We start from the raw sequence: 21,426 nt of genomic DNA, 5'->3' as shown, positions 1-21,426 counted from the left end.
ATCTATTTTAAAACTCAGTTTGAGATAACAAAACCATCATTAACTTCCTCAAATGCAATGATATTTCACTTCTTTTTTTTTTTTTTGCTAGTGTTTTTTTTTAGTGAAGATGGAATTTTGGACTCTATGTCTTTCAGACTGCCTTTCTTAGAACATATTCTTTCTTGCTGTGTTTCTTCTAACAATACATCTATTGATGTAAGTGTCTAACAATACTTAAGAAGCAATTTTATTCACAGGTATCTTGTATGACCTTAGCACTCTGATAGACACACATGGAATGCCCTGGAAGGCTTATCATAGTGCCACGAAGAACAGCATAGAACTCAATGTCTGCAAACCTCTGACCAAATCAGCTTGTGGAAATGGAGATTCAGCACTAGGTAAATTATACTCATTTTATAATCTTAAACATCTGAAAAATCGGTGAACTGAGACAATCATTCCATCTGGAGCAACAGCAGTCCCAGATAACATTAGCCTCCACTCACAACACCCCCATTCCCATCTTGCCTTGGAAAGTTAAGCAGTATATTTCCACATTTGGACTTTTATTCAAATTTTGAAGCTATTATATGGCTATTAAATTATCAATATACTGCAAATAGGACATGATCCATTTTTTTGTCTCGCCTGCATAAGGATTGTGAAATATAATAGTCACATGTCTGCAGGCAGCTGAATTAACAATGTCAAAGTTTTGTGTTGAAATTTATGAAAATCATTTCTCCATTTGTTGCTGCATTCAGGTGGTTCTTTCATAGTATAATTGTCAGTCTGAAATTTATACCATGATGTGCTAGGAGTTCCTGTCTTGTCTTTCTCATTGCCAATCTGAAATTTATGCCATTATATGCTAGGAGTTCCTGTCTTGTCTTTCTCATTATCAGTCTCAAGTTTTTGCCATGATGGTACTAGGAGTACCTGTCTTGTCTTTCTCATTATCAGTCTCAAGTTTATGCCATGATGTGGTAGGAGTTTCTGTCTTGTTTTTCTCATTATCATCTCAGATTTATGCCATGATGTACTAGGAGTTCCTGCCATAATATGCTAGGAAGTGCCTGTCCTGTCTTTCTCATTATCATCTTAAGTTTATGCCATGATATGACTCCAGTGGCCTTGTGGTTAGAGCGTCTGTCTCAGATGCAGGAGGTCACTGGTTAAAACCCCAGCAGAGTCATACAAAAGACTTATAAAAATGGTACTAGCAGCTGCCTTGCTTGGCACTCAGCATTAAGAGGTTAGTGTTAGGATAATATGACTTGGTGGGACATCATGCTATATGTCTGCAGCATGATGCCCCAGTGCTTGACATAATTATAAACTGCCACATCACAGACATCATAGCGATATGATTGAAAATTTATTAATGCTATATTAAAAAATATCCAAATCACATGCCATGATATGCTAGGAGCTCCTGTCTTGTCTTTCTCATTATCAGTCTCAGGTTTCTGCCATAATATGCTAGGAATTCCTGAATTCCTGTCTTGTCTCTCTCTCTCTATCATGTCAAGTTTATGCCATGATGTATTAGGAGCTCCTGCCATAATATGCTAAGAAGTTCCTGACTTGTCTTTTGCAGTATCTGTATCAAGTTTATGCCATTAAATAATAGGGGTTTCTGCTATGATATGCTAGGTGTTCATGTCTTGTCTTTTTTAACTGCTTATACATCTTTGTGAACAACATTAAAGTTTTGTGTTCATGTATTTGAAAGTCACATATCTTGTACATCATTTACTACAGTCAACTGAAGCTTTAGTCTAAAGTTTATTTTCTGATAGGCCTGTCTTGCTTGTCTCATCAGCTTAAGCAGAAAAATTGGTTCATCATTGTGTACAGTTTTGAAGTTCTCAGAAGTCACATATCTTCCACATTTATTGCTGCATTCAGCAGAAACTTTGGTTTAATATTGCAACAGGCCTAAATTTCCTGTGCTGATATAATGAGTTCCCATCTTACCTTTCTTGCCAGCTTAAGCAGAAAGCATGTTTTATAATTGTAAGCAAGGTTAATGTTTTGCATTATCATTTTTGAGAGTCACATATCTTCAGCATCACTTGCTGTGTCCAAGTGAACAGCTAGAATAATATTACTAGGTTCATTCTACCCCAGTGCCTTGTTTTCATCATTGGTGGAAGAAAGTACTCTTGGTGACATTGTAAATTACATAAATGAAAATGAAGAAAATAAAGATAAAATAAAATTACATTTGATTTTAGACTGATTGGAGTATATCCCAATATGACTGAATAGTGTCTTCATATTGCCAAAGAAGCATAATACAGTCAGTTCATTGACTGACAGAAGAAATGTCTTTCTGATTTGGATTAGCTTCAGTTCCAATCAAGATCACATGGTCAATAATCATTGATAAAAGACGTAAAGAAGAGAAAATTAAATCGTCTGCAAAAACACTGGTGTATTGATTTCCAAAGTGGTGTACAGGAAGGAAGTTGTGTGGACTCAGTTGTTCAAAATAAACTCCAGAGGGGAATGGTTACTTGATCATGAGAAATTCAGATTCCATTACAGGATTCTCATGATGGGAAACTCGTAATAACAAGCATTTGGGTAACGGACTTTGTTAATTTCTCCATCAAATACATTCACATTAATATTAAAAAGTAAGCTCTACCACCTTATCTATATATCGTATAGAGAAAGTGAAGAAAATCTTACACATTACTTCCCTGTACCACCACTAGGTGGCTACTAGTTGTTTAAATGTTTTGGCTTTTACTGTGGTATGATCAAAATTGTCACACACTGCTGTATGAATTCTTCAAGAAAATTGTTAATTAGTGATATGTTTTATTTAAGGTTTCTCTAACGACTGGTAACCTTTATAGTAATTTTCATTGAATAGTTTTCATATTTGTCTAAGTCTATGGACATTGTTTTTCACACCAGCTAATTTTGTGGACATTGTTTTTCACATGAGGTAAGTTGCACATAATATTGGCAACCATATATGTGGGCTATATATGTACTGTGAACATCTATTAAATTGTTATTTTTATTGGTTTTATTATATTATGAGTGCTGTTGTTATTTATTGACATTTTTGAATTGTTATTTCCTCTTTTTCTTGTCATCTATTGTCTTTTCAGAATACATTGACAATCATATGCTCTAAATTCAGGAAGTTCAAGGTTAGTGAGGACGCTTGTACCAAATGTACGTCAACAGCCTCATTCCGGCTGTCTATCCCATTGTAATCAGGAACTGTAAATGGATCAGAATAACCGATCCATCCAGCAAATTGCAAAGTCCACCTTTCAGCCAGCCAGCCTTCTTTACAGCTTACAGCCTTCCTTCTGGCCTTCTGTCCCAGGCAGTACATTGTAGCCTCATTTGCTTTGCTTTAGCACAGTTAGTGGGCCTGACATCGTTGGCATACAAGTGCCAGGGAGGAAATACCATCTGACACCTAATGATGATACTACTACTGCTACTACTTCATTGCTGCTAGGTATGTTCTGCACAGACCTGGAAGCTTTGTCAGACAGGACAACCTACAGTGAGTGTAAGGAAAATCTTGATATCTCTCCCAGCTCAGATCCTACCAAGGAGAGGATGGAATTCAGTATTGAGGCCACAGTGGAAAAATGTACTGGATCTTGACACTGTCTAAATGCCTGCTGCCTGTGTCTTTGAGCCAGAATTATAAGTCGAGCTTCAGTTAGATGTTGATAACAAGGAAGAATATCCTTCCATGCCCTCTTTTTGCTGCCTCCCGCAGTTGTCAAAAATCAGCAGATATCTGATCATCTCTCTGTCAGACAGGGGCCCTGAGTGGCCGAGTGGTCTAAAGCGCTCTCCATTACGGATCACTGCCATCTCACCTCTGCCTGCGTGGATTCAAGTCTAGGATTCGGCCAGTGTGGGTATGTGACAAAGCTTCCAGTAGCTTCTCATGGGTCGGTGGTTCTTCCCATGGTTTTCCCGGGTTCTTCCTCCACCATTAATACTGGCTGCCATACATAGCCTATCATATGCTGAAAAATGGCGTTAAACCCCACAACAACAATAACAACTCTGTCAGACAAAATCCACTTAATCTGGGTAATTCTAAAGCTGTTTTTTTAAAATAACTTCCACAGAAAGGCTTTTACAATTATTCTGTTCTGAAAACTCGTACTACACTCACTCAGATGCATACATTGATGTTCCATGTGTCAGGAAGAACATTGTGGCAGTACAGAAATCTTCTTCACTGTACTACAACATCATTCACCAGATTTTCAATGTGACTTATAAGCTTGTGCAGAATATGGTGGATCCATTGCTAATGCTGGACTTAGCATGACTGACAATTTTTCACTTGCATGGGAATCAATAGCTTGCATAACTAAAGTCATCAGTAGGGTAGCACATCATTCCATATAGCCAAGGCCCTTACAGCTTCTTCAAATCTAGATTTAATATGATGAGACAGATTTCTGTTTTCATCCCCACTAAAGCCTCACCACTCTTCAACTTAATGTTTAGTGCTGTTTGATTCACCACTGTTGTTTTAAAGACATATAGAGGCAGTGCCAAAGTTTGCAGAGCAGGAGGTGCCTCACTAGCTCTCCATACCTCAACCAACATTTTGACCTCAGCATTCTTTTCCACTTTGGATGGATGATGAGAGGTAGAGGGATAGGTGGTTGAATCCCACTCCAAAACAGAAATTTGGCTACAATTGGGGTTTCAGAGAGCCACTGACTTTTCAATCTAGGAGGCAATCTAACAAAGGGGAGAGGAAAGAGTCTCTCAATAATCATAAATGATTTACTAATACCACTGCCTTGTCCTTGTAAGGAGAGCCGTCCATAGAAAAATATTTTAGCCATCAATGATGCAGGAAATCTCATGAGCAATAAAACCAACCACTTTGATGAATTGTGAGGGGAAGTGGCATGTTTTCAGGGACTGCTGTAGGGACAACAATATCGTAACAGTGAATGTTTCATTCACAGCTGGCTAACTATTTTCTCGAGTTCTACAAGGAGAAAGGGTTAGCACTTGTTGTTATCAGAGGATATCACTCCACAATTTCTGACACATTAGGGCATCATTAAAGATCAAATATAGGCCTCAACAAAGGCCTATCAGACTTGCTGGCTGACTTTGACCAGAATGGACGTAAATCACTCACCTTGATTCTGAAGTGCAGTCTTTCATGGGTTGTGATTTGGCACAACTCTGGTAAGTTTTGAGCTGTTAATCAGAACTTTGTTGAAGCTGCTGTTTTACAAGACGTGCTTTTCTAACAGAGGTAACCTCAGCATTCAGGGTGAATGAGCTGTATGCTCTTTTATTTGACACAAATTATCTTCAGTTTAAGTCAGATAGTTCTTTGGTCCTAGTGACTCGACTGGGTGTCATAGCTAAGAACAGAATGCTGTCTATGGACAATCAAAATGTTGTCATCCGATCTCTCACCTCCATTGACATATCAGGAGGAGCAGCAGTGCAAGACCTGGTCCATACTCTTAAGTACTTCTTGAGGTGCATGAATAAAAGCCATTGGTTCCAACTTCATTTTCCAGTGGAGGTAGGAAATTAGGATATTACCCCTTAACCCCTGACATTATTTTTTAAACACATAGTATGCTTGGCATTCTCTGAATTGTCACATGAGCAGATATGCCTACATTGGACTTCTTATGAGATGGAGGTATCATCAAGTCTCATGTTCAAAAACAATGTTCCATCCAAGATAGAAGTCATTTAATGGCAGCTAACCTTCTCAAGGTTTTATCTCTGAGATCATAGATCATCAAGTGTCACAGATCATCATCCAGTGTCTCACCAATTGTATGCTGATGACACCCAAATATACAAATCTAGCCACCCAATTGAAGTTGATGCTACCATCTAAGGTGTAGAGAGGTGCATTTCTGATGTGAAATCATGGATGACTTGTAACAAGCTGCAGATGAATGATGATAAAACTGAGGCCATTCTGATCACAACACAAAGACTTTCTCATTCACATCCTTTACCTCAAACAATAAATATCAGCTATGCCAACATTAAATTCACACAATCAGTAAGAAACCTAGGTGTTACTCTGGACAGTACTCTTACATTGCACCAACATGTCATGAACATATGCAAGGCTGCATATCTTGAGCTGAGACGCATCAGCTCAATTCTCAAATATCTTTCAGTTGATGCCACTAAAACACTTGTGTGTTCATTAGTACTTTCAAGACTGGACTATTGTAACTCAATTTTGTCTGGTTCATCTCAATATCTACTCCAGAAACTTCAAAAAGTTCAAAACACAGCTGCTCAGATCATACTTAGAGTACCACGATCAGAGCACACCTTCCCGCTGCTCTGTACCCTACACTGGCTATCCATTCGATCCAGAATCAAACACAAAATTTGTTCTCTGCGCTACATTTCACTGTCGGACTCCAGTCCAACATACCTATCTGACCTCACCCATGTGTACACACCAGCAAGATATTTGCGCTCCTCTTCTGACAATCGTATACTCATTATTCCCACTATGAAAACAAAGTCATATGGACAGCGTTCTTTTGCATACCAGGGCCAAGCAACGTGGAATGAATTGCCCAATGAACTTAGACACAAAGACACAGTGATCACATTCAAGAGGGCTCTCAAAACTCACTTATTTTGACTGCAAGAACAAACGTAAAGACCTAATAATGTTTCCTACCTGAAATATTCTCAGCATGTTTTTTATTTTTTAATGTTTTTCTAATTTCATGTTGTTTGTTTTTGTAATAATATTATTATGTTTCTTATCTTATAGGTGTTGTCTAATGTTGTAAAGCGCTTCTAAAGATTAGGTGCTATAGAAAGTCCTCATTAGTATTATTATCTAACAGGACAGATACCAGAATTGACGCTGGTGGGTTCAGTGGCTGTGGCCCAGAGGACCAGCAGATCCACATGGAAAACAAGTCTGAAGGCCTTTGCCTTCTGGTTTAGGATTTTCTCAGGTGGTGTTATCATCTTCAAAACCACATTCATGTCTGTCACATGCCCAGTTAGGCTAATTTTTTTAGTATAATCACTGGCCCAATGGACTCAGCCAAATGACATTGAACAGTTCATACATCCACTGGTCTTAAGTAGAATCTTTTCCTGTTAGGGTCCTCTTTGAAATGAGGTGGTATGTAAACATGTTCTTTGGACCTTGTGCCCCAAGGGTATCATTAGGAACCTAAAAGGGCCTGAAGTAACTGAACCATTCAGAAGAAGGATATCTTGTTTGTTTTTACTTCTCAAGAAGAAAGGGATGATATTTCATCTTGTGCTCAGTCATCCTGGATATGATGAGTTATCTGCTTAGCTTATAAGGAACTAACCCAGGACAAGATGAAGTTCTTGAGCATATCAGCCTATAAGGTTAATGGCAGACACCTCTAGCATGACATCTGAGGGCAACAGTTCCCTGACTGACATCATCCAAGCCGTGAGATGGTGATCAGAGATACCTTTCATCTCAAAGGGCTCAGTTTGACTTGGTGGAAACCTATATCAATGACACAACAGGGTTCTTTCCTATGTCATTCAGCAGCTTTATAATAGTATTTGTTACCCAACTCATGCTGGATTCGTGTACTGAAAATAACCTCCAAACCATACTTATGCATAACCATGTACTAACCATTGCCTGTATCTCACATTACTAAACTTTGCTTCACATTGATCAGGAGACTTCTGTAGGATAAGGAGATTTAACTTCCTTCTGTTCTAATGTATTATGATCTGTTAACAAATTTAAAGAAGATGTTTTTTAGATTAAATATGCTACTTTGGTAGTTCCTGCCTGATCACAATATAGGCACACCCTACCAAGCCCTAAAACAGCTTTCTCATCTCTGCCAACAGTAACTGATGAATTGACATGTACATGTATTTGAAGTTCATTATAATGACTAGAAGATATTCGACTTGAGAACTGCCCTAACCTGACCTGATGAAATATAAAATAAGAAGATTTTGCTCCTAAATTACCATTTTGAATGTAATACCCAAATATGTCTTTGTAAACACATATCCTGTCTTTGGTCACAAGTCTTTTCCATTTAAAACTGTGTGAAGAGGCAAACTAATGACCGTTAAATAGATAAAGCCAAAATATATAGGACAGACAGAGGGAAGTGGCTGGTAAAACTTGTAATTTACTTGGAATTTAACTACCTTGCTTGTGCGGTGGCTCCTCACACATTAACTTTTGAGAGTTAAATTAATTTCAAAACCAGATCTTGCATGTTGTTTTATTCAGCATGACCATATGAATGATCCATTTTTCATAGGTCTCCTGTTTATCATTTTGTTATATTTTGCTCTTAGGTTCAGAACAGAACAAGGAAGATTCCATGTGATAAATTGCTTAGTTAAAATGTTGAGTTTACTAGTCAAGATTTTTTTGTCTCGTCTGCAACAACTCGTAAAAATGTGTCACTTCTTTGGCAGCAAGACTGTTGATTTTGTATTAAAGTTTTTGTGTTCGAGTCAGTCTCAAGTGGGGATACAAGGTTGCATGTGTTGCAGATGAGGTGCTAATATTTCAGCTTTTTAATATTGCTTTATTACATTTATGATGGTAGGTGCTTGTCTTACAACTGCTGATGGCCAGCACATTCGAGTGGGCAATGTCAGCAGTCTGGTTCAATATGATGATGGAATTCTGGTCCTAAACTACACTGGTGGACAAGCATGTCCAAATAATGCTCAGTTTCTGAGGAGTGTCATCATCAGCTTTGTATGTGCACCAGGCACTGGGGAAGGCAAGCCAGTCTTCATTGATGACACTGATGACTGCATTTATTATATACACTGGCAAACAGAAGTTGTCTGCAAGGAGACGGTGAGACATTTATTTTTAGTTCTTAATTGATGTGTGGTAGAATCTGTGTATATTGTTAAAGCTAAAACCTCCTAGTTTCATATGATTAATTCCATCTGAGATCATGCTTGAAATCCTAGAAATGCTAATAAAATGAATTTCTTTAGACAATTACCTTCTCAATTTTTGCGAATCCATTGAATGTTCAATAGTTGTAGGGACCAATACATATATAAACTATATTAAACAATTTTTAATGCCACTTATTGTAATACGGGAACCCTATATTAATCCTCTTTCTGTGGCCACAAAAGGTCTGCAACACGTGCAGATCATTGGATGTTATTTGGTAGGTGGATTCTCAGTTGCACACAGATTATCTTTTCAGTGTTCAGTTTTAATGGATTTTGAATCTTCACTGCAGCAGATCCTTGTAACTATAGCAGAGCTCAATAATGATTCCACACAATCTGATACAATTTAATGTGTACATTGTCACATAGACCTAAATGTGTCATTTATTTTCTCTTGTTTTTTCCACATTGCTCAATATTGGATAGTCATGGTCATTGACAATTAACTTGATATCTTCATGAGATATTGCTTGTAGGTGACACAGCTTGAGAACTGTTCAGTATATTCTAATGCAATTTGACATGAACATTGTGTCAAGGATCTAGATGTCTTTCATGTGTTTTGTGAGGTCAGCAAGATTTTGGATAGTTACAACCCTTGATAGTTAACTAAATATCTTCATATGGGATGTTGTTTGTGCCAGTATGGCTCAAGAACCAGTCTACATATTCTAATACAATCTGATGTCAACATTGTCTTACAGACTTAGATGTGCCTTTTATACATTTAGTCTCATCAGCCCCATTTTGGACAGAATTGTGCCCCATGTTAATACAAATTCTTGTCTTCAAATAGAAACTTTGAATGTTGTTTTAAACAAGCATTGCTCAAGAACCATTCTTCACATTCTGTTGGAATTTGATAATAACATTATATGTTAGACTTAGATGTTCATTTATGGGTTTTGTCTCAACTACATCATTTTGGACAAAGTTATGAACCACATCAAGTACAATATCTAAACGTCAAATTGCTGGTATTCAGCATTGGTCAAAAACACATCAAAATTTTCTGATGCAGTTGAATATAGAATATTGTTTCATGGACCAAGATGTGTCTTATATGAATTTCATCTTGATTATTCCTTTTTTGGAAAAAGTTATGACCCTTGTCAATGTGTTTTGTGTTTTTATATGGGATGTAGATATAGTCCTTGATATAGATGGATTTCAGGCTTACAGATCATCTTTTGAAGGAATCTTGAATGCCTGTCTTTTCCCTGCTTTGGTTAGAAGTTTTAGTGGTTAGCAGTTTTAGTGGTTAGAAGTTTTAGTGGTTAGCAAGTTATAGTAAGCAGAGCCCTCCTTGACAGATTTTAGTTGCTGATACCTTGTCATATTTAGCATTGTGACAAATTGGTCAATGCTATGGCACAAGTACATTTGTCATGAAGAACAGTAGCGCTGTTCTACACCACCAAATGTAGGTTGAAGTGGCCTGCTTTTCAGTTTCTTTTGGCTGAGTTTTTATGTGAAAGTATTCTTAACATCTTTTATTTTCTTTCAATTTATTTGGCTTGTAAACAGCGTCAAGCTTAGTCAGCATTATTATGATAATCTTTGATTGAGAGGGTGTTTATAGCAGATCCACAGTCTTGAATAATGAACACCATATATTGAGAGTGCTTGTAGCAGACCCACTGTCTTGATTAATGAGCACCATTTATTGAGGTTGAACTTGTAGCAGACCCACTGTCTTGATTAATGAACACCATTTATTGAGGCTGCACTTGTAGCAGACCCACTGTATTAATGAACACCATTTATTGAGGCTGCATGTGTTGCAGACCCACTGTCTTGATTAATGAACACCATTTATTGAGAGTGTGCTTATAGCAGACCCACTGTCTTGATTAATGAACACCATTTATTGAGGATGTGCTTGTAGCAGACCTACTGTCTTGATTAATGAACACCATTTATTGAGGTTGAACTTGTAGCAGACCCACTGTATTAATTAATGAACACCATTTATTGAGGTTGAACTTGTAGCAGACCCACTGTCTTGATTAATGAACACCATTTATTGAGGCTGCACTTGTAGCAGACCCACTGTATTAATGAACACCATTTATTGAGGCTGCATGTGTTGCAGACCCACTGTCTTGATTAATGAACACCATTTATTGAGAGTGTGCTTATAGCAGACCCACTGTCTTGATTAATGAACACCATTTATTGAGAGGGTGTTTATAGCAGATCCACAGTCTTGAATAATGAACACCATTTATTGAGACTGCACTTGTAGCAGAGCCACTGTCTTGATTAATGAACACCATTTATTGAGGTTGAACTTGTAGCAGACCCACTGTCTTGATTAATGAACACCATTTATTGAGGCTGCACTTGTAGCAGACCCACTGTATTAATGAACACCATTTATTGAGGCTGCATGTGTTGCAGACCCACTGTCTTGATTAATGAACACCATTTATTGAGAGTGTGCTTATAGCAGACCCACTGTCTTGATTAATGAACACCATTTATTGAGGATGTGCTTGTAGCAGACCCACTGTCTTGATTAATGAACACCATTTATTGAGGTTGAACTTGTAGCATACCCGCTGTCTTGATTAATGAACACCATTTATTGAGGTTGAACTTGTAGCATACCCACTGTCTTGATTAATGAACACCATTTATGGAGGGTATGCTTGTGGCAGACCCACTGTCTTGATTAATGAATACCATTTATTGAGGGTGTGCTTGTAACAGACCCATTGTAGATGATAAATGAAACCTTTTTAGCTGCAGATTTGCTACCTAGATGAAGCTGAGTCAGTTATTACCTCATTTGTGAAAAGTTGATGCCATTGGGAACATTTCTTTTGTTTTAGTTCTTTAGTATTACCCAACGTTTGAAAAAGTGGCAACCATACTGAATTGCACTTCCCTGTACAGTATTCTATTAATAAAAGGCAGTTTTGATCAATTTTTTTCTGATTAACTTCACTAATGTTTATTTGTCTTTTTAGGCCTTGCCATAAATGTTAAATGTATATGTAGTGTTTTCCATCTGTCTTTTGTCCTTTTGTTCCATCCAGTTTTCTGCCCATCTGGTAAGGTGTTATGTGTGTAGTTGAGTTTCTTAGGTATAGATTCACATTAGATTCATGAAATGTACGCATTTTAGTGAATACAACACCAAATAGCTAAACTTGAATTATTCTGGCAAGGCATTTGTGTTCTATAAACAAATTTCTATTTTTTATATTTATTTTTTGACAGGTCAGATGTTCCTTGGATGTCCAGGATAAAGACAAACTGTACACACTGGACTTATCTCCCCTGAGTCAGATGGATAAGCATTTGGTTGTGTCTGCAGGAGCATCAGGGGATAATCGTAGTCTGTACTATATCAGTGTGTGTCAGCCGCTTCCTCCAATAGAGAACACACTCTGTCCCCCTGGCTCTGCAGTTTGCAAAGTGACTGGAGACAAAACTGAGGTAAGTCAGTTCCAAAATATTTAACATAGTGAAACCTGCCTTAGTGGACACATTGTTTTAAAGGGCATTTGTTCATGCAGGGCAATGTTGATGGGTCTCTTCTCTTTCCTTTTCATTATCATTATGATCTAAGTACACCTCTCCCTCGATAACTCGTGCACAATGGTGTCCATAAACATAGACCGCACTATAAGCGAGGGTGCAAATTACCAAGGGACCTCCAGAAATTGAAAAAATCTGCTTATACATCAAAAAAAATGCAATGGGGGGGTAGGGAACTGGGCTGTTTATTGACTGAATCCTCAACAACCATCACATGTATGCAAAAATATGTGTATTACATCACTGCTTTTTGTTTTGTTGATTAGTCTGGTTCCTGGAGTAGTATTTAATAGTATAGTACCAAGTCGTGAGTCAAAGTAGCCGCGAACTAGACTAATTGTTGATACACCACCAAACAAGATTCCTTTTTTTCAAAAACTAGTAACATTTATTTCGTGAGACAATTGCCTACATTGAAACTCAATTTTTGTATTGTTCAGATAGTACAGTATTGATGTCATGATTTCATTGAAAGTAACAGTTGAACTTCTTATCATCCTTGAGGATATCTCTAAGTGCAAGTTCAGGAATTCTCAGAAAATTGCTTGCCCACAATGGTCCGTATCTGTGAAACTAAGCTCGTTATTTTATGAAGTATTCTTTTCACTTGGTTGCCTTGCTGTCTTTGATCACAGTGATGTAGGAGTCTGTTAATTTAAGGTAGTTTATGTTACATACACAATAACATTTATAACAGTGTTTGGTTGATCAATTGAAGCGAGTTCACCCGACATACAAATAGGACTGCTTGATTTTCAGTATGTAGGATTTGCATCCCTTTTAACTTTTCTTTTTTTACCACCTCCTTTATTTGATTCAAAAGACATAATTAATGTGATAATACAAAGGAGGCCAGATTTTAATTCAGTGCAACAATACAACAAATACTTCCGCAAGTCAGTTATCCATTTATGATGATTACACTTAAGTGGAACTAAAAGATAGAATTAATACACAGATTACTAGGTGTAAATGACATTTTCATTGATCAAATTTTCCTTGAATATCTTTAATTTTACGGTGTACTAAGAATGTCATTTGGAAAGCAGATGTAACCAGTTATATGACTTCTTATTAAAAGTTGATAATTTCAAAATGTTAATTAAAGTTTCCAGGTCATATCTACCGTTTTTGTCCATAAAACGAGTGATATATCAGTGTTTCAGTTATCAGTTTTGATTGCGATTTTTTTCAAGTTTAAGAAATAGAGGTAAGTCTTTTGGGGTATTTTCTAGTCTAAAAAGATGGGATCCATGCCTGACCCCACGCTGTAAGTGGGTTTGCAAGTTATTGAGGGAGTGGTGTATAAGGGACATGTCTTCATCAAGGACAAATTTTCATAATCTTTTCAGTATCTTGTATAGAACGATGTTACTTTATATGCTCCTTAAATGTGGTGTCATGACTGTGAACATAAACTAAGTAACAGAAAGAATCAAAACCAAGAGTAAAGCTTAACAAATTTCATTATCAGAATTATAAATGAAATGTAAGAGGAACTTAAAGTATTATGAAGTGAATCCCAAATAATCCTGATAAAGTTCTAGTAATGGTGGACACATATGTAAGCATCTATTTATAAATCCTATGTAATTTTATGCTCTCAATAGACCCTGTCATGTAGGCAAAATCTAACTAAAGATAATCTGTACAATTTACACCTTTGAATAAAAATTACAAAAATTAGATAACATCCTGTAAAAGGAGTTACAACATATATAGATATACATTACAGTGGACTAACAAGGTATTCAAACTCTGCATGCAAGAGATAGGACAGTGTATGAAATCCTGTGTAAAGTCTTAGTCAAAAGCAGTTTGTAAAATTTTATTTCCTTGCAACATTTTGATCATCAGTGAAAGAAATGTTTTGTATCATAAGTGGCTAAATATTTCATTAAGTCTTTAATTTTGTGGTTCAGGGCAAGAATGAAACCCATGAACATTTGTAATACTGATATATATATATATATATATATATATATATATATATATATATATATATATATATATATATATATAATTTTTTTCCCTAGAATACAATGGGAAAATTTAAATCCCAAATAGACCCAAAAGTTTTATCACCAGTCCTAATGAATTAAGTGCCAGTTAAATTCCTGAGGTGTTTGAAATCAGATCCTGTGCTGAAGGTGTTGATGTGCATTAAGTGACCTTTGACATGGTGATGTGACACCATTCCTTTAATGAATTAGAATAATATAATCCAAGATGTCATTGTGTAAATTCTCTATACTTTTCAGTTAATGTCTCTGTCCAAGAATATTATTGATGAGCCCTTTGTATTTCCAGTGAATAAATAATTTCCAAACCAAATGAAATAATGAGCACAACAATTAGACTGATTTCTGATTCAGATGTTATTGCAGGAATAAACAGTTTTTCCAGTAAACAAGATTTTAAAACCCTTCTACTTGACTTAGGTCACAATTAGCATTTTCTAAAAAGAACTATTACTTAATGGAAACTTCATTTTTGAAGAATATTACTAAAATTCTAATATAGAATGTGGTAAACCCCAATAAAAATATCAGTAATGTATATTTTGGCTGTATGACTTCAATAGAGAAGAGCACATTGTAATTAATTTTAATTGACAGGCATACCTAGATTATAGCATTGTAATTAAAAATAGGTAGAAATACTTAATCAACTGCCACTTAAAAAACAGATATTTTTCATTTTCTTAAGCTTCATTCGAAAATCGCACTTGAAAACATTTCTATTCTAGCTTGAAACAACTATTAAAACTTTCATGAAAGCATATGCACAGGTGTCTTTAAACCATAGTGTTCATCCATTCAAACCATAGTGTTCATCCATTCAAACCATAGTGTTCATCCATTCAACCCATAGTGTTCATCCATTCAAACCATAGTGTTCATTCATTCAAACCATAGTGTTCATCCATTCAAAGTTTAGTGTTCATCCATTCAAACCATAGTATTCATCCATTCAAACCATAGTGTTCATCCATTCAAACCATAGTGTTCATTCATTCAAACCATAGTGTTCATCCATTCAAACCATAGTGTTCATTCATTCAAACCATAGTGTTCATCCATTCAAACCATAGTGTTCATCCATTCAAACCATAGTGTTCATCCATTCAAACCATAGTGTTCATCCATTCAAACCACAGTGGTCACTGATGCTATGGATGAATATCCTGAACTTAACAATTACATTGATGTTTATAGAGTTAATTCAAAATTAAATGTGAATCGTTTGGTAATGTTTTGAAAGGCAGAAAAATTAAATTGTTTCTTTTAGTGGCAGTTGATTTACTCTTTATACCTATTTGTAATTACAGTGCTGTAATCTAGGTACTCCTATCAGTTAGAAATAATTACAATTTATTGTTCTAATGTGCTCATGCAAAGTTGTATGTCCAAAATACATAAACCTTAAGTAAGAGACTGACCATTTAATAACATCAAAGTTGTATGTCCAAAATATGTTAACCTTAAGTAAGAGACTGACCATTAATAACAAAACCTTAAGTAAGAGACTGACCATATAATAACATCAAAGTTGTTTGACCAAAATGTGTAAACCTATAGTAAGAGACTGACCATATAAAAACATCAATGTTGTATGACCAAAATACATAAAGCTTACGTAAGTGACTGACCATTTAATAACATCAAAGTTGTATGCCCAAAATACATAAACCTTAAGTAAGCGACTGACAATTAATAACATCAAAGTTGTATGTCCAAAATACATAAACCTTAAGTAAGAGACTGACCATATAATAACATCAAAGTTGTATGACCAAAATGTGTAAACCTTAAGTAAGAGACTGACCATATAAAAACATCAAAGTTGTATGACCAAAATATGTAAACCTTAAGTAAGCGACTGACCATTTAATAACATCAAAAAGTTGTATGTCCAAAATACATAAACCTTAAGTTAGCTAGTGACCATTTAATAACATCAAAGTTGTATGTCCAAAATACATAAACCTTAAGCAAGAGACTGACAGTTAATAACATCAAAGTTGTATGTCCAAAATACATAAACCTTAAGTAAGAGACTGACCATTTAATAACATCAAAGTTGCATGTCCAAAATACATAAACCTTAAGCAAGAGACTGACAATTAATAACATCAAAGTTGTATGTCCAAAATACATAAACCTTAAGTAAGCGACTGACCATTTAATAACATCAAAGTTGTATGCCCAAAATACATAAACCTTAAGTAAGAGACTGACCATTTAATAACATCAAAGTTGTATGTCCAAAATGTGTAAACCTTAAGTAAGAGACTGACCATATAAAAACATCAAAGTTGTATGACCAAAATACATAAACCTTAAGTAACAGACTGACCATTTAATAACATCAAATTTGTATGACCAAGATGTGTAAACCTTAAGTAAGAGACTGACCATTTAATAACATCAAAGTTCTATGTCCAAAATACATAAACCTTAAGTCAGAGACTGACCATTTAATAACATCAAAACTTTGCTGTTTAATTATGTTGCTATGGATAAAATGTGACCTTAGCTGTTCTCTGAAGATGAACTGAAACATTACAGTGGATATAAGGATGAACTAAATCCTCCTTTTTAATGGAATAGTTATCAATGGAATAGGTATCAATGGAATAGGTATTAATGGAATAGGTATCAATGGAATAGGTATTAATGGAATAGGTATCAATGGAATAGTTATCAGTGGAATAGGTATCAATGGAATAGGTATTAATGGAATAGGTATCAATGGAATAGGTATCAATGGAATAGGTATCAATGGAATAGGTATATAGCAAAGAACAAATATTATGCATGCCATGTGAGTGCATATGTTTTTAGAAACTAATTTTTTAATATGACCATTCACATTATAACTTCAGTAAACAATTCAGATAGGATTACAATTTTATGATTTTATTATTTGTCTATATTTACTAACATCTTGTATTCGTTAGATAATATTGCTTCACTTTTATTTTCACAAAACTGAGTGATGTAAGAAAATAACCTTGACTTTACATTACTTTTTGAATTCAGCAACTTAGCATTGTCCCATATTTTTCTGATTCAAATTTTTTTAAGACTAAATCAGTTGCATAATATTTGGACTTTGCTCTCTTTGTAATGTATATTTTCTTTAATATATGTGACCAATGAATTATAAAGACAGTCTAATAATGAGGTATTTCCTGGACACAGCAATGCCCACCATTATTATCCCTTGACTGGGTCACCACTTCAGACGGAGTTTACAAAGGAAATAATGCAAGCCTGGTCAACCAGTAATTAAATCACATACCTGTCAGTATGTTATGTCAGAGCAGTTGATGTCAGCACCTGCATGAAATATGTTTTGCCAGGGGGGCTTACCTGACTGAGATACTGGGCTGGGTCAGGGAGCATTTCAGAATCAATAAATTGCTGTCACTCAATTTGCATCTAAAAAATCACAGTGTAAAGCCATCTTTACTTTCCTAATAGAAGAGAGTGAAGTTTACAATTTGTCAGCAACTTGGTCACCCACTTTGCCTGGTAGCATGAGCTTGGATCTACAAGTGTAATTTATATTTGAAGGCAAAGGTCAAAATGCAGCCATAGTTTAAAATATGGATGAGCCATCTACAAAGTGGGCAAAGCCCAGGAAAACTAAATTTCAGAACTTCAGACTGAGTTAAACTTTCTGAAGTTCAGCAGCAAGGGGAAGCATTTTATATTTTGCATGCACTGTAAACACCATATCAGCATTAGGCATTCTGGAGTGTATGACATAAGTCAACATGGCAACACCTGGCAGATTCATACCAAAGACATAAAAATGTATGATACATCACCCTCCCCACTATAAGAGAGTGTTACTTGACTCACTTCTGGGACAGTCCACCTCTATCAAGGACCCCCATTTCGTTTCACTAAGCAAAATTGGCATCTCTAAGGGATGAGTTATACACCCTTCTAAAGAAGCAGGCAGTAGAGAGGGTAATAAACATTCAATGTCTCTGAGTCTGTTTCCACATCTGACTGTTTTCAGAGAAATGGGGAAAATATTTGCTTTATTGTTAATCTTTCCTATAAATAAAATTTATTCAGGAAAGTGCTTAAATATGGAAATGTCAACTCCAGTCAGGAATGCCATAAGGACAAACGACTGGGTGGTCTCTATAGACTGGGTAGTCTCTGTAGACCTTCCGGATGTTTACATACATAGCCTCATCTTCCTGTCCGATAGAAAATTCCTGCAGTTTTGTCTGGGCAAGGTCTTTCAGTTTTGGGTTCTTCTTTCCATCCTAGCTAATGTTCGTAAAGCATTTTTCCAGGTTGACAGAAGTTCATGTAAGATCATTAGGGCTTCCATCATCCAGCACTTTGATAACTGGCTAATACATAACATTCACATATATATGTCCTGACAAGGTACCCGTCTCTTTTTGGAAGAGGGAATTATTTGGGGTTAGTCCCCGACCAGGAGATGTTGGACCAGATTCCTTAAAATTTCATTTACTTGGGAATGAATTTCTTCATCTGTCCCAGGATAGTTAATGTCCCCACCCCACCCTCAACCAAAGAGGATTCCACAGATTCAGTCTCTCATAGCAAGACTTTTAGAGATGACTTTTTTGTCTTCATACCAGTATCTGCCTTTCCTGGGGAACCCAGATGCAGCAGGGTATCTAGTTCCCAAAAGAAGACTCCATTTGATGCTTCTCCAGTTTCTACTGCCTACAAACTGTGGATCTTGCAGTGACCCCTTGTTAGCTCAGTTCTTTTGGGATCCCGATTTTGTCACCATCTGAGTTTGTGACTAAATTAGGGCATGCTTTCAGTATTTGTTGTGTGTGCTCACATGGAGCTGAAGGGATAGTCTTTCATGGCTGGTGGTCTCAGGAGGAATCCTCCCATTATATCAACAGCCTTGAAATGTGAGTAGTTTTCCTAGGTCTACAGGGGTGTATAAACTGCATAAAACACATCACCACAGACAATGCAGTCGACATCCTTACAGGCTGGAAAAGTCAGCAATTTAATAACAGGCAATGTATCACTGATATTAAAATGTTTGTGGGTGGTGGTGGCAGAGAGTGGGGACTAATTTCAGTTTTGTAATACTTCCCTGTCATTATTACAAAATGTACCTCCTTCCTTCCCACTCGGCTGTCCTTTCAGCCAGGTCAAATAAGGTTGATATTCCAGATGAAGGAGGTAACTAAGACATCAGGCTGGTACCATGTGTCATTTCATTTGAAGACATCTGAGTACTAATTGGTTGAGTGAAATAACCATACACTGATGACTTGCACAAGAAAAAGTGAAAGCAATGTAATAATAAGAGGCAAATATATAATTAAAATATTTATTCTTTGAACTTCTGCCATGTCATACCTTGATTTCATTATGCTTATAATACATGAGCTGATGTATTACCATATTAACAAGGTATTTTAATAAAACTTTATATAGATACACTATAATTATATAATGTGACATCCTTTATTTTCCAGAGTTTAGGAAAGATGAAAGGGCGTCCATATATAGACCGACAGACAAAACAAATAACTATCCAGTATGTCAATGGCAGCAAATGTGATGGGTCAGACAAGAATATCACTTCAAAGATCATCTTTAATTGCTTGAAAGGAAACCAGCATGTAAGTCTTTCAACATTCATTTCAGAGTAGAATATGAAAGGAAAGAAAGAAAAAGAAGAATGACCTACACACGTACAAATAGATAAGGACTTTTATTAAATCAGTATATATAAAAAAGTTCCACTCAACTATTTTGTGCTATAAATTAATTGGCCAAAGTGCATGTAAAACTATGATTGAGGAATAAATATTCTTATTTATTTTTGCAGATTTTATACATTGAAATTTTAATTTAGTTAAATGATAGTGCAGACAACTTTGATTTTATTTCTTGCTTTTTATTGCCATTGTTCTAATATTGTTGCAATTCCATAGATTTCACTTGTGCATTTCCCTGTCAGACATAACCCTAACATTCCTTTCATATGAATGCCTAGAATTCCTAAGTCAAAGAACTGTTTCCAATGCAAGAAAATGGCAGTCCAGTTAAGTAAATTTTGGATCAGCATGTAAGACTATATTTTGTTCTTTGTTTCAGTATGCTGTGAATTTATTTATTTTCTTGGGCATCTGTTATGGTGGTTTTGTGAGAGAAAAAAACGAAAAGTTTTGTCAGTACTTGACTTCACAGATCGGAGAAAAAACCCTATTTTATCCACAGAAGGATCATTGTTCATCCACAGAAATATGAAGCCCATAAAAATAATAAATTTACAGTAGTCTTACCAAATGACAGTAACACCATCTAACTGCTTGTTTATCGATTGTCTCATTTTATCTGTATAAAGTGAGACCAAATCAACCTTCAGCAGACAGTGGGACCAAATGTACCATTTTCCATCAGCAGCAACATTTTCAGGATTAACAATGTGGAGATCTTGTGTTAAAGTTTTTGAATGCCTTGTAAACATGATAACACAGTAGGCCATTTATCAGTCACAAGTTGAGTGCAAATTAGTTACCTCCCTTTAAAGTGGTAGTAACTTGCAAAATTTTCATTTGCTCTTGAACTTGGCATATCTTATGCTAAGAATTTCAGAAGGCAATCTTGTTTAATTTAACAGGTATTGAAATGAAGTTCAGATGTCTTAAAATTATGTCAGTATCATGTAAAATTGAATCCATTATACTGAAGTTAATTTCTACGATAAAAAGAGACAAATATAGATTTTGACCTAATGGAGGGGAAATTAAGTTATAATGAAATATTCATAAGAACTGTGACTCTTGTAACTGGCAAATAATCACAATTGAGATCTAATATATAATGAAACCCTTATTTTCTTTTAAAATCAGTAATATTTGAGGAACTATTCTTTTTT

At 35.8% G+C, this 21,426-nt stretch overlaps 1 protein-coding gene across 1 annotated transcript in view; it reads left to right on the top strand.

The window, feature by feature from the left end:
- The window catches only part of LOC149786075 (cation-independent mannose-6-phosphate receptor-like), a 185,168-nt gene that overhangs the window by 118,759 nt on the left and 44,983 nt on the right, over positions 1-21,426 (top strand). The window contains exons 27-30 of the mRNA XM_089976368.1: positions 240-383; positions 8,592-8,851; positions 12,193-12,411; positions 20,018-20,164. Coding sequence (XP_089832494.1) covers positions 240-383; positions 8,592-8,851; positions 12,193-12,411; positions 20,018-20,164 — 770 coding nt within the window. The remainder of the gene's footprint in view (positions 1-239; positions 384-8,591; positions 8,852-12,192; positions 12,412-20,017; positions 20,165-21,426) is intronic.

The sequence above is a fragment of the Sinohyriopsis cumingii genome, chromosome 12 (genome assembly GCF_028554795.1).
Source record: "Sinohyriopsis cumingii isolate HCF-2022 chromosome 12, ASM2855479v2, whole genome shotgun sequence".
Taxonomy (NCBI): Eukaryota; Metazoa; Mollusca; class Bivalvia; order Unionida; family Unionidae; genus Sinohyriopsis; species Sinohyriopsis cumingii.
Note: the sequence above shows the minus strand (reverse complement) of the source record. Positions and strands in the feature narration are given on the sequence as shown.